Source organism: Sturnus vulgaris, chromosome 4 (genome assembly GCF_052056855.1).
Source record: "Sturnus vulgaris isolate bStuVul1 chromosome 4, bStuVul1.hap1, whole genome shotgun sequence".
NCBI classification, from domain to species: domain Eukaryota; kingdom Metazoa; phylum Chordata; class Aves; order Passeriformes; family Sturnidae; genus Sturnus; species Sturnus vulgaris.
Genome location: NC_142246.1, coordinates 35,190,719 through 35,206,089, shown reverse-complemented (window position 1 = coordinate 35,206,089; position 15,371 = coordinate 35,190,719). Strand labels below are relative to the sequence as shown.

The window sequence follows — 15,371 nt, the reverse complement described above, 5'->3', positions numbered from 1 at the left end:
AGGTCTGGAAATGCAGTTCATCTTTTATACACCGCCTAGACTGGTGGCTAAAAGGGCAGAGAGAGACTCTCAACAATTGCTTCAGAAACACTGAACAGCTCATTTCAGATACATGGAAGCAAAGCACTGGAATGCTTTCTTTTGTGAAATCTTAGTTTTCATTTAGTGCTTTTTATTTACATACCATACTGGCGAAGATCCAAGCAGAGATTAGCTCCATCCACTACGGTGGCATTTCGGCAAATGGTCCAAAGATTGAAGTACATGTAAACAGGCAGAGAAGTGAAAGCTGTAACTCCAAGCCAGGCCAACATAAAGATGTATGTCAGCATAATAAACTGCAGTAAAAGAAGGAAAAACAAAACCCATGGTAAGTCAGAACTTAACTGATACACCGTTGGAGAAAAAGGAGCCACAGAGAAGTAACAAATGTACCTATGACTGGCTTTGTCTGTTTCTGTCCTTATTTAATTTATGGTTTTGTTTGATAATCCATTAATTATCAGGTCAAAATGATGCCACAGGACTAATGTGATGTTTCTGAAGAACAAGAATTATGCTTCCAGAAGTGCAAGCTTACTCCATATTCCTCTCACTCATGTGCCAATGATGGATGTGGAGCAGCACACCTGAAGTACAGACAGCTGCATGTTCTGGGGAAAGTATCTGTCTCTCTCCCTCATCATCACTACTCCACAGTTAGGACAAGAAGCCTTATGGTTGTATCTTCTAGTATCAATCATGATGCAAAAAATTGAAATTAAATACTGCAGGCTTTGCTTCTTTTGCTTTTAAAGTTGGGCTCTTAATAAAAATGAGCATTTATTTATCACTGCCACAAAAATATCACTGGCAAATCCATTTTGCATTTAACCAATGAGACTATATTTTTGCCATTCTGTTATTGCATTTAGACATATTTGTGGTCTACATACAAGCAAATTCATCATTCAGAAAAAAAATTAAGTAAATGTCCTATAAATATGTAAACATACTACCTTGCTGCTCGTTTGCTGGCCTGACACCACTGAGAAACACACTTATTAATAACAAATCAACTTTTCACTTTATGCTGTGGAAAGGATATGAAGAGGCTACATGGTAGAATGCGGAAATTAGTCTCTAAATATTGAATCCAAATAGCCCCAGCATTTGGCGTCTTCAGAAATGCTGATGAGTCTAAACACATTTCTGGAACAAAAAAAATCATCACACTAACATTTTTCTAGCTGCTTACCTCAGAAAAATATTGTCTCTGAGAATAAGAAATATTTTTGAAAGCTGAACAAGGTGATCAAAAAAATTGCTAAAATTTAACCTTAAACAGTAAATAAGGGAAAAATGGAAGATATTTTCTTGTTTGTTTTTAAATGTAAGATCTCTCAATTCAGGTAATATAGGAAAAAGCCTAATGTAAGTACAGATTTTAGTTATGGAAATCAAATAAGGTTAGAATCTGAAAAGTTGTAACTGGTACTAAAAATTGTAGCAGAGTGGCTTACCCACATTGATCTGAGCAGGAAAAGCAGTCCAAAACAACAAAAAGTCTGAATTTTAAATGAGATCGTTTTTTTACTTTGAAGTTACAGGATGGATGTCCTCAAGCAATATTAAAGAGACCTTAATTTGATTTACTTCAACTCACTTCCAAATATTATTAAATAAAAGTATTTTAATTCTGAGGAAGTATATTTACATAAGGATTTAATGTAGTTTAATTAATCCAGTTTAAAATTTATTTCAGATTAATTTTCCTGATTGTCCCTAGGTAAATGAGACTTGCAGTAGTAGCTAGAAAAGCTGTTTAATACTTTTGATATCAGCTTTCCATCCTTTTCTTGTGTTAGTACCCCATGCTTCAATACTCATACTTTACATCCATGCTTACCAGTTTGAGAGTTACAAAATGTTTTAACTTTTCCCTCAACATCCAACTAGTTTAAAAGAAAAACTGATGTATCTAATTTACACAGAAAGATTCCTAAAAATGTATTCATGCAGCTAATGGCTGTGTTCCTTACCAAATTTCCCCAGTAACCCACTTACTAAAAACCCAACTGGTAAAACAGAAAGTGATAGCAAAGTCCAAAATAAATATGTACCCTTGAATACTGCTGTAGACATTTCTATGTTGCTTTACATATTGGAAATTCTATTCCATCTATGGCAGAGCAAATAGTTAACACATGTAAATACTCTTCTGTATATGCTCCTTTTTTTTTGTTGTTTGTGTTGTTCTTTTACTGTTTACTTTCTTCCTTTCCCTATTGCAGTGTTAAAGTTAAGGAAACAACATCTGGCTCAACCCCAGGCACGCACTCACAAATAATTACTTGGAAAATTACTTAGAAATGTAGATTCAGGGATGTAAATTCCCAGCTAAAGTGCTATGTCGAATCCTAATTTATTATTAAGCTAAAGAGTTGCACTCATTTTTTTCTAAGGCAGGAATAATAAATGAGAAAGAAGAATGTCTTGGTATAGACTTTAAATACTCATTTATTCTAGATGTGTATTAAAAGTAAAGCAGCCTCCTAGACTGTATTCTTAGCTTTTCAAAAACAAGTAAGTCTGAGGTTTAACGTGATCCTTCTAGGATTTGTGAAATAAACAATACTTGATAAATTTAGTACATGTCTCAGTGTAGCACACCCATAATAATTAAATGGAGTACTAAATCTTTTATGTTAGTTACATTACTGAAATGCAATAACTGTTTTTGTGACTGGGCTCCATATAGATTTGAGAATCTTCTTATTTTATGATTAGTACCAAACAGAGAAAAAACATGAATATTACAAATTCTTTTAAATATCTATTTGTTTTCTGATCTCTGGTAATGATGAAGCCTACTCAAAAATCTCCACTGAGATAATACAGAGCACTAGTACAGCAAAGAGAGGGAAAACAGAGCTTATTAGCCTTGGGCATAAAATGATAGTAGAAATCTGTCAGATGTTAGTTGCTGTGAGTCACAAGAGCTGCCTTCTCTGAGAGAATTGTCTGCTTGTTATGGAACAGATTCTCTTTAAAAACATGAATCTGATTGGTTTGGCATCTCAGAAAAAGTGGATCAAGTGTTGATTTTGCTTTAAAAACATATTTTAGATAAGAACTTCAGTTTTCCTCTGTCAGTTGCTTTCAGCTGAAGAACCAGTGGCCAACGACATGCCTAATTTCATTTCATAACACCAAGAACACCAAGAAGACAGGAAAAAATATGGAAGCTTCCTTTGTTTATGTAAGAATAACTAAAATACAAAACTTCAAGTTGAACCATGTGGTAATTATGGGTTATGCCTGGAAGCTGCTATCACTGATATCAGTGAAGCAAACCACAGAAATGTGATCTGGGCAGTAATATACTTACTGCTCTAAGGGCAGTAAAAAAAGCTTAAGCTTGCACAGCAAATTATTAGTTTCTAGCAATAGCAGGTGGTAGCTTACAAATTCTTTTTATAATTGAATGAAATTATGAATTATCTGATTTTTCAAAAAGCACAGAAAATAAAGTCTTTTTTTTTTTAGATTATTTTCTCTGATATTACAACCTTCCCTCTTTGCTCAAGAGAACTTACAAGGAATGCTTAAGGAGCCTGTTCATTTCAGGAATTAAATTCAGAACCCAATCCCCTGAGATTCAAAGGGATCTTTCTCCTTTGAAGTAGCATTCTGCTACGTGACAAGCTGAAGATTTCTGACATAGCAGTAGAGTGTCTTAAAGAGGTATCACAGTTTGTTCTTCAGCATCCTGTCTATTGTGTTTATAGCGAGAATTACTTTCTCTGATCAGTTCAATTTTCACTCTAAGGAGCGGAACATAAACTCAAAACAAATTAGAAGTGATAGTGAAATTCATCTACCAAATCCTGAAGATAAAAGATCTTTGATTTAAACTCAGTTCACATTTGCAAAGAATAGATTAAATGAATAATTATTTGAACAAACAAATCTTTAACTATTTTAGTGGGTTTTTTTTTTTTGTATCTTCACCACAGCTGGTAAAATGCTCTTGGCAGATTTTGTAAGCTTTTCAGTGTCTGTAATGGCTTTTCTGAGTTATAAATTATCAAAGATGGCAAATCATCAACCTTCTGGGATGATTTTTTTAATCAAAACAGACCAATGTCAGGAAGCAGGTATTTCAGAGCATATTCTGAAATTGTTTGTGTGGAGCACAACTTCTCCGGTGGTCATAGCTGGTTGAAATTCTTTTTCCACTAAAAACATTACCCAAATCTTATCTCTTTTAACAAGACCAAGATTTCAGTTACTGGTTGGGCTTTTTTTCCCTCCTTCTTTCTAATTTATGGGTACTTGTCCTATGAAAAGCACATTCATTAAATTTCAAACACTGTTCTTGTTTTAGTTTTGTTATAAATAATTTAGCACCCCTGAAGAAATATTGTATGATGGCTTCAGTGACCCTAGGGACAGAGACAGTGAAATCTTATCTAGAAGGTACAGTTTCTACAAACAGAGATGGAATGAAAAGGAAACAAATTAAACCTCGTTCATTTCATTAGGACACTACTGCTTATAACAAGAAAAATAATACAGAAACACAGTAACAAATTAAGTGCCCAAATAAAACTTAACTCCAGAAAACTCATGTTGCCATGTAATTTTATCTTTGTTCCAAACCACTCAGTGCTTACTTTTACACTTTCTCTCAATCTCATCATATATTTATTTTATATGAACTCCCTGATGTGAGCCCTCAATGCCGAGTTGCAAAAAGATGTACACCCTCCTATCTTTGCATCACATTTAGATTTATTATCCTATGACACACAGACAAAAAGTGTTTGCTACCACCCACATGAACTAAGAGGTTCCTTCCAAACCTCTTCACAGCTTCAGAAATTCTCTTAGAAAGTTTTTGCCAGAGATCAAAACCGGACCTACAGAGATCATGTACATCCATCCTGCTCAAAGCCTATCCTGCTTCATCATGAAACCCTCACAGTGTTGGACATCACCCAGAATAAGCCCAGGGTTAGCCTGGATGTCTCTTATGGGAATACTGGGAAGCAGCTGACCCCTGCAGTGCAGTGCAGTCCTGGTTTTGGATGCATTTTTCCAACAGGAAATGCAAGAACTAGATGCTGAGTTGGATTTTTTGGCCACACAGAAGCATAGACAGAAGGGTCTTTTCAATTTCTTCCTGAATTGTCCTCTCTCAAACGTCTCATTCACTTTCAATTGTCCATATATTTGATTTCAGTACTAATAAAAACTTTAGTTTTAGCACTTTGGCCAGCCTCAAATTCATAGCTGACCTTTGGCTTTCAGGCCTTCTGCTTCATCTTGTTCATTTTGCCCATAAAAAATCCCTCTGAGTTATTGCTCCTGTCTCTTTACCCTGCATACATTCTGCATAAATGCATTTGCATACTCTTTTTAAATTATTCATTGCAGCTGACACATATTTTCTCAAATGCTGAAATTCGTTTTTGATAGAGTGCACAGCTCTCTCTTCAGTTTGCAAGAATTCAGATTTAAAGTACCGAGTGTGCTCCCACTTCAGGCCTTTTGTTCCTTTGCATTCAATTTTCTATAATGCAGGGTTCTGACTACACCTTATATCAACAGTCCAGACTCAATAAGGACTTTTTATCAATAAACTTTTATGACAGAGTAGTTTAAAGATTAGATATTTGTTCCTGTTTATCACCTATATTATTACCCCACAGGAGTTTAGTTCTTATTTTCAGAGGTTTAGATTTCATTCAGCAGAATTTGCTTTTTTTTTTTCTTCATTTTTAAAGAAGATTCTCTACATAAATATTTCCACCTCTTCCCAATGTATTTTTTTTGTGAGAGCATCTTACATGTATAATTCCCCATATGCAAATATGAAAGAGAGCAAGTAGAAAAACTTGCTGAGTTCCTCTGGAAAACATTTTAACAATGCAGAAGCTAAAGCAGCCTCAGCTGCTTATTTTAAAATGTTGTCTAGAAACAAAAATGCTATTATTTATTTAAATGTAAATAAATGAGAAAATGAAAAAAAAAATTGTGCAGATGTCTTTAGACATTAACATGTTTAAGAAGGACTGTTGAGTAGCTCACAAGGAAATGGCCTCTAACATTTTAATTTCTATACTAACTAGCATATCCAAATTCATGCCTCATTCATGGAGAGAGATAAAAGATGAAGCAAAAATATTTCAACTTGTCTCATTTTATATACAATGCTTCTGGAAGAGACTGTTGTTCTGATATTATCACTAAATGCACTGTAAACCACAGAAAATACACACTTGCAAAGTCTTTTTTACAACATCACTTCCACTGCTAACAATCACTTGTTGGACATTTATCATTGCCTCCACAAAACATGTTCATTCTCTCTCTCTCTCTAACATATTATACTCCCAGGCACAGCTCCAAAAGTCTTGTTGAAACATGGATAGATTTCATGGTGGGCTATTACTGTCATGTGGTTGATATTCCTTGGCTGGCTTTCAGCTGCTTCAAGAGGAAAAAAGCCAATATTGGTCCAAATTTCCCTCCATAGAGGGAGAGACTTCTCAGGTTTGCCTAACTGAAATTCATTCATATACTGAATACTACCCAATGAGAATCTCCTTTGATTATTAAAATATTTTAACCAAAAATATAAAATCCTAGAAAATTAAAATTATATTTTGGAACAGTTTTATTTGGTTTTTTTAAACATTTTTCTTCTACAGACAGTTTAGATGGAAAAACAACTGATTTTGTCAAAACTAGGATCAATTGTCACTGTTGCTTTCTGCTTTTCATCTATTTTTTTTATCTGCATATATATTTTTCTAAATATATATTTCAAGGTAAAAATATCCCATGCATTATTTCTATTCCTTTGGAAACCATTTAGATGCATGTCAAAAACCAGCTTACTTTATGATTTATGCTGTTGATCTTTTGATAGCAGTGTAAGAGGAGATTTCTACAGTCACATCAGAAATGATTCTTTAACAAATTGATTCACTTTTTGAAATATTGCTTAGTAAACAAATTAATGAAATATCAGTTTGAAGAAGATAGCTTTGTATTGATGCAAGACAGTTTTACCTTGAGATGATACAATTTGTCTCTTTGGTACTTCCTTAGAAATCAAATATTCTAATTTTTTTTTCTGAATTTCCTTTAGAATGTTGATGGGTTTATAGCATTGTGTTTCCTAAAGTTATCATTAATTGTTTTATATATCCTTCAGGCAAGACTATAATTTTTTGTAGTCTGACAGGCTTCTGAAGCCCTATAGGAAGCATCTGTAGGAAGCACCTATAGGAAGATCCTTACTGCTGCTTGCCAAAAGCAGAATTTCCTATGTAATTTTTTTTACAATCTTTCAAACAGGAATTTTTTTTCTCAAAATGTATATGCTCATATTTTCACATTTGCAAAGTTATCCTCCTCCTTTTGTTTTTCTTTCTGGTGGTATTTTTCTAATGCTAGGAGGTGCTCTCTGAATATAGCCAAGCCATTTGCTTTTTATTTAAATGTGATTGAAGGTAAATGATTTGGGTTTAAAACTGGCTTTTAAAAATATGGATTAGATATCTTCATTAAATACTCCCTTTTTATGTGCCCTCCTTTCTATGTTCATGCCACATAACTGTTCAATTCAAAGACATAAAGAATGAAAAAAATCAGTTCCATCATTACCTTTTCCCTGACAATGCAGGCTGGTCCCTAGTAGTACATTTTCTAGGTTATGCTACCAAATGGCTGATAAATTTTTTATAAAATCTGAACCATACTCCAATGGTTTTCAGTGATGACAAGTTTTCCATACACAGATGAAGATATAACACCCAGCTGGGAAAGGACTGAACAGTACAGAAGTACAGATTGTTTACATTTTTCACATTTCCAAAATTTACATTGCAACATTTTTTCAGGAAGATTCCATGGTTTGTAGTTGGAAACAATGCAGCGAAGCTTAAACTAGAAAGCAGAAACAATAGTTGTAAGTCTGAACAAATATGTCACTCAAGACTAATACTTGGCTGTCAAAAAAAAATATTTTCTTTCCTGATATATTCTTAATAGGCTTTGAGAAGCCTATGCGAAAATGAAGGCGTAGGGACCTTCCTTGTTTCCTGTCTTCCCAAGCATTCGAAGTAAAAAACACGGCCTTTTAATCTTTTATTGTGACCTTAAATAAATTTAAAAGTTTCCCTCCTTCCTGTGCAAGCAATGCTAAAAAATATTTACAAAGCTAATTATGAATTTGTAAGACATCAACAGGAAGATGCAGCTCATACGGAGAACAAACGTATATGGTTTCTATGGGTTTTCTTTCACCATAAAAACAATGCATTTGTGATAATTTCACTGATGTTCAAAGGCTTAAATAGCTATAAAAAGAGTAAGATGTCTAGAGGCAGCTAATAAGTTAGCCAGGTGAGAACAAGTAACAGGGAAAACTGTCATCATCTGATGAAACATTCAAGTTAAAGCTAAGATGAATGATCTGAAAATAGGGGAAATAAAGCTATCATCTTGAGCAATTTATGATGATCCATAATAGAAAGTTAAAGCCCATGGAGAAAGTGAAACCATTCCCAAAGTTAAGCATACTTTGGAAATGTATGACAGCAGTTTAATTAGCAAAAATACTTACTGGCTGAGCTCACATGCCAAGAAAAAAATCTGTCATCAATGTGCAAGACAAAAAACACAGTCTGAAGCAAAAACATCCAGTTCATCCAGTTTATCACCAACAACAACATTGCTGTCAGTGAGCAGCAAGACCAAGAGAAGATGAGAAGGTACTGGCAAGGCACATTACAATGTCTGGCACACTCCTCTATTAAAGGAAATAGTGAATACCACAGTCAGCAAACGGGCTGCATATACAACACGTGGGAATTTATGGGAGAAAAGGAATACCAAATAAAAGTATGATTCTATATGTGTAATATTCATGAGTGAGAAAATCTGGAACTATACAATAAAGAAAAGCAAAAAGGCTTGGACAGATTACAGAAATAAGATAGAAATAGAGTCAGCACCTAGATATGCATAACAAAATAATTTCTGAGCTCATTGCAAAATATTTCTAAAAATATAACAAATAGTGAAAAAAAAACTTGCTTTCTTCTTTTTTTTCAAGATGCCATATGTGTAAAAACAAAGCTGTTGGGAGAGAATGACATAAAGATGACTCTCTTCATCATTCAACTGAGCTTTTAATTATTGTTAGGGCTTGTTCTTCCTATTTCAAGATCAAGAGCAGAAAACTGCAAGGAACACAGTTCCCTAAAGAAATTCCAACACTGGTTTAGTATCCAGGTATAAGATGAATTCCAACAACCCATAAAAATGTTTTCTTTCATCACTAACTCCCGCTATGTTTAGATAGAAAATGTTATTCACCTAAATTCCATCTAAAGGGGCCAGGCAGGATACATCCAGCTAAATGTATATAGTTGATTGAAGAGCTTAATATAAAAGACATAACTTAAAAGACTTGAGGGCTATTCTTTTTGCAGAAAATAGGACAGTCACAAAAAATTCAATTCATCTGACAAAGTTTGCCTATGCTTCCCTCTCCTTTAACTACTGAAGGAGCATAAGCCTTTCTCTTGACAACTTTAGTAACATTCTTAATTAGGTGGGATATATCTGTGTCAAAATAGATTCCCTCTGAAATTAACTACTCCATTAACTTCTGCGTAATTTGTGGAAAAAATAATGTTTCTGGTTTTCTATTGAGCATTCTCAATAAAAATCTAAATAGAAAGGTCAGAGCACTTTGAATCTCATCTTGCCCATTTCCTGTATCATGGTCTGAAACTACTTACAGGATGCACAACTAAATATATATGATGACAAGAGATTTTTAGATACTTTCCCTAGTTAAGATTGGTTTAAAGGATTCTGGACCCATAAGTATATCTGCTGTCTTGGAGAGAAAGTCCTTTATTTCTCACAAATATTGTATGAAGCATACTATATTCCTCAGATGGAGCAGAATTTAACCAGAAGCAAGGTCTCCCTGTCTGTCAGATCAGCAGTTTTTCCCCAGAATATCCAGACATGGTATCTAATTTTCAGAAATGAGAGCTTCACGTCTAACATTCAGAAATAATACATCTGTTCTGGGTGGGAAAGCCAGCTGAGCCTGCACTGAGCTCTCTTCCTCCTGTTACACAAAGAATCAAATGTCAATATGATGCAGTTTCACTGCCTCTAGAATAACTGGGCTGGTATGGAAAAGATGAAGTGACGAGTTCACAGATGGTTTTTCAAAACATTTGTGCAGCTTCCTTGATTTTTTTGCACAATATAAACTGAAAATATTTTGGGACATTCACGTTTTAGTTTAGGGACTCAAGAAGCATGTGTGAAATAGCACATAGGTAATCAGGTACCCAGAATTATTTTCCAAGGCAGAAAAATGCTTGCCAGTAATTAAAATAAAATATTCCTAAAGCTAAAGATACAGAAGGTATATGTAAGTGAAGTTTAGAATATAAAACATCTTTCTCTAGAGCCTTAACATGGTTCTTTTGAAAAGCAAGGCACAACGAAATAGAAATACAACAGCCATGATGAAGTCTGGATATATAATGTTTTCTGATGAAATAAACCAAAAACCAAAGCTCCTTTCCCATTTTATAGCATAACATGAGAGGGGGAAAGTGTCATTTATTTCTTTGTTCATTTTTTTTTTATTGACTCAATAAGCAGATATTCTAAAACAAGGTGTAAATGAGGCTTTCCATGCCAAGGGAGCTGGATATAAATAGGCAGGGTATTAAATTGCTAACATGAAAACAGTGTTACAGTTGGCTTCAGGCCTGTCTCCCATTCTCTACTCATCATGCTGCAGCACACTTAGATATGACTGTTTATTTAATACTCTAAAAGCATGTTCAGGCATGGAAAAATGAAGACTAGAAAGAAAGCCATTCCTTCTCAAATGTGACTGGCATTGTTTTACTGCTTTTTCTTTACTTTTCACAGTAAATTTAGTCTGCAAATGTTGCCAATGGGAGTCTTCACTGTCACTTTCACAAGGCCTCTCTCCGATGTGGGAGGCTCCACTCCATGGCTGACATGACTTGGATGCTGAGCCTTTGAATGCTCATATCAGCTGATAAGCCAACTACAGTCACTGCAAAGGTTAGGCTGGGAAAAAGAAATATCTTTTTCCATTATTTCAGGCAAAAAAAATTCCTTTTGCCCATTCAGAGCTAGAAAGTGAGCTATTTCCAGCTAAGGATGAAGGCCAGGAAGGGCACATGAAAAGTGTCTTCAGATGTTGTCTATTGGTGTTCTTAAAAGCCTGCTTTTCAAAAATATTTCATAAAAAAGAGAAAAAAATGTTACTTTTCATATTTCCATTTATAGAAATATAGCTTATCCATATAAAGTTAAAATAATTTTTTCTCTCTGAAATTTTTTTATTGCTTTTTTTCATCTATTTTCATAATAGGTTTAGTTTCAAACAAAATAAATTTGCTCGTGCAAAATATTAATGACAAACAACTGGCAGTGGTAAAGCTGAAGGACTTCGTTCAGTCTTTAACATGCTAAACTTCTATTTAGAAAGACATCAACAGATTTAATGTGAAATTATAGTCACAACTACAGTTTTTACAAAGGTGTTTTTGATGGGGAGCCATTTTTATAATTTTAATTTTTCAAAACAACAAATATCCTGTGTGCATTTCTGTTAGTATTTAGGCACTGGTAAAAGAAGCCAACTGTTTAGTCTTTGACAGTTTAGATCTTAATATTTACAAAATTATGAGCTCAAAACTGTATACAAGGAAGCTTTCTTGCAACTTGTAGTATCTGCCAACCCCTTTCAATAGCATTTTCTCATTTTGGCAACTGTACACAACAAAATTTATTACAGCACATTTTTAGCAACTGAACAACCTGGCCTTGACACACAATACCGATTTGGTTTCATTTACCTCTCCACTATTCTTTTTGTTGCTCTTAGGTCTTATTTCTTTATATCATTGTATTGTTACGGAACTGAATAAATTCTAAACATGTGGCTCTTAGATTGAAATATTTTCTAATTCCCAATATATATATTTTTTAAATCTAAGATGTCATTTTTCCCTTAAGAATTTTAAGTATGAGACAATGAAAATCAACCTAGTCAAGAGGATATTAAATTTTAATTGACATATACTCTCTAGAGTATAGACACTAAATCCAGAATAATAATCCAAAATAACCCCAGACATTTGTATAGCAATCTTACTGACACATCATTAAAATGAGACAAGCAATTAAACAGCAGGTTAGTGGGTTTTTTTCACTAGGAAAAAGAAAAAACTTCTACTGACTTCAAGGATAATAACAGCAAGGCATTAAACTAACTGATGGATTATTCTAATTGTGATCATAAACAGTATACAGCCTTAACTTTAGCTGCACAATGTGTATCAACCCAGGGCTTCTCAAAGTGAAATACAAACATTGCAAATCACTGATGAGGAAAGTAAAGTGTTGAAGGAAATAGTGTAATGAATCACTAATAATAACAATGATATTAACCATAGAATAGCTGCTTAACTATACATTTCTGCTAGACACGTACTAGAGAATTACAATTATCAAAACTGGGAGAAGATGTAGCACTGTTCTGCTGCAATATTGAGGACAGACATTCATGGGAGCTGTGAAGAAAAATAGAGTTCTGAAAATCTTGCTATTCTGTACAGAATTGGAATTAACTTAGTAGGTCTTCAGTGAATATAGATTAGAGACTTCTTTCCAGAAGATGAAAGCAGCGTTGGCATAAGCAATGACTGCTCTTTATTTAAAATGTTCTCAGTCTTTATATATATATATATATATTTAAAGGTTTTAAAGCAATCTTAGTCAAAGTGCCAAAATCATATAATGATGACAAGAATGAAAGAAAAAGAGACAAAACCACAGGATCACTGTGGAGCAGGTCACATCTACATAGAGATGACCTACACACTGCATTCCCCAAGTTACAAGATGCAGATAATCTGTATCCAATTTAACCTTAAATGTCAGGATACCCAAAATACTAGTTTTAATAGTCTTTGTGTAACTAGAAGTATCTGTTGCTTATATTTCTTTAGACTATTCCACTTAGTTAATAGTTAACAGTTGTAGTAAAGTACAATGGGAAACCCAACCCTGCCTACTCAATTATATATTATTTTTCATTAATGTAGCATAAAAATTAAATGTGCTTTAACACCCAGATCTATTTGGCTATATTTATTTATTTAGCATTCATCACAAAATATGAGGTCATGATGCAGATTGTGTTTTCAGGAAAATCCAGCTCCAACAACTACCAAGTGTACATGCCTCTTAGCTTAGAAGCAGAACAGTCAAATACCAAAAGAATTACTTACCTGACACAGAACAAAAATATTAAAATAATCCCAGTTGAAACAGTCAGCAATTTTAACATGATAAAATTCCGTTTAAGTCCTAGTACAAATCAGAATTTTTTGAATCCAGGTTTTCCAGGATCATAAGTGAATGGTCTCTCCAAATGAGACATTAATACAGGAGTAAATAATAATGGGCTGTTTGCCATTTAGAAACAAACCGGAACCTGATGACAGGTCTCAGCTTGTTACAAAGAGGAACAGGCAAGATTCCTAAAATAACTGAAAATATTAGCAAAGGAAATATTTCTTTCCCAGTAGAGCTGGAGGCTTTACAATTTTAGTCCTGCTCAGTACAGATTATGTTGCTGAGGTAACGAGCTTTCTCATTCAGCTAGTGCAATTCATTGCTCCTGAGTAGCAAGAATTACTTCGTGTTTAGCCAATACAGAGAATATTTATAACTCTGTTCTCCTTTGCTGTAAATTTTAAACACTGAACTGCGGTATCACAAAATATCAAAGAAAAACAAAACCGAAAAATAAACATCACAAGGCACTAAAAAAATATACAAAGCATATTGAATTTGTCGTAAAAGCTTTCTTAGCCACTTACCCAGGCACTCACACATCTGCCACAAGTGGTGATTTTGAAATCTCCGTAGAGATCCTTGATGGCACCAGTTGTAAAGAATCCCTCCACCATCAGCAGAATGCCATATACAAAGAATGCAGCTGCTACACCATATATCACGTACTTGAAGATGTCAATCCTGTATAGGAACAGCAAAAATTAATTATCTGCATAAATATTTAAAGCTGACTCTGAACTTTCAGTGTGAGATAATCAGGCCCCCTGAGTCTCAAACTTTATGACTGGAGTCAGTGTAAGTGTTGATGTGCCACAAGGACAGGTAAAGCTGAGGACAGGAACGAACTTTGAAATAAAATAGCATTGATACAAGAAACACTGGTCATTTAATCTAATTAAATGTGAAAATGGATCTGTTTAGGTAATACAGCAAAATTGTCACATCAATTTAAAAGTCATTTACTTTTCAATTTTTTTTCCTCTAAATGAAGTGGAAAAGAAAAAAAAAGAAAAGGAAAAGGAAGCAAAAATCTCACACATCTCCTAAGTTACACATTCCATCCAGCACTTAGGTTATAGAAGATATTTAGTTGCAAACTTCAATAAAACTTGCTGCACATTCAAGTAGTTCTCAAGCTGCAATGTCAACCTGTGCTAACTTCTCGTTGTTCTCCCACTTACTCTCCAGTGGACAAAGCATTTGATACAGAATAACAAACTCATCAAGAGAGATTCCTTACTTCGAACTAGAAACATATCATTCCAGAAGTAACGGGGCCAGATTATCTGTAATTCTTCTATAATGAGGCTTTAAAACATATTTTCACAGACACACAGCTGAAGCAGAGGGGTGGCTTGCAGTGTGACATGCAGAGTCCTAGAAGGCTCAATTCATTAAGGAGATTTCCTGCCTTGTCTGGTTGTTCTGCCCAGCACTGAGTATAAATTCAACATTGGCTCAAGAAGACTGTGCCTCCTAAATATTCTCTCATAACCAGCATTTGTGAAAAGATTTTCACTAGCACCTCTCTTTGAAACATTCCTACTGACCATAGCCTTAGATCAGCAAATTTCAAAGTTTGCTACTCGAACTTCTCTAAAAAGCTAGCCAGAGTATATTTTCAGTTTCTTGATGTGACAGGGCAGGAACTGTGCAACTTTTTATAAAATGGTAATATGCAGATTTAAGATGGTAAATTCCAATCTTATTCTCCAGGTCAAGATAGCAACACCTTGTAAAAGACAAAAGTAAAAGATAATAATAATAATAATAATCTATAATAATATATCTTTGAGCTTGAATGGTTTTCAAAAGATTCAAAGTCAGGTTCAGGTCTACATTAAAAATGTAATAAAAATGCAGCTAAACTTCTGACATAATTGGGGATGGGAGAAGTACTACAAATGAATGCTTCTGGAAATGAGGCACATTGTTTT

General features: G+C 34.2%; 1 protein-coding gene across 1 annotated transcript in view; it reads right to left on the bottom strand.

Moving 5' to 3' along the window:
• Positions 1-15,371, bottom strand: part of GPM6A (glycoprotein M6A) — a 113,892-nt gene that overhangs the window by 11,619 nt on the left and 86,902 nt on the right. Inside the window, exons 3-4 of the mRNA XM_014884002.2 lie at positions 13,959-14,115; positions 185-338 (exon numbers count right to left, since the gene is read on the bottom strand). Of these exons, the coding sequence (XP_014739488.1) occupies positions 185-338; positions 13,959-14,115 (311 nt within the window). The remainder of the gene's footprint in view (positions 1-184; positions 339-13,958; positions 14,116-15,371) is intronic.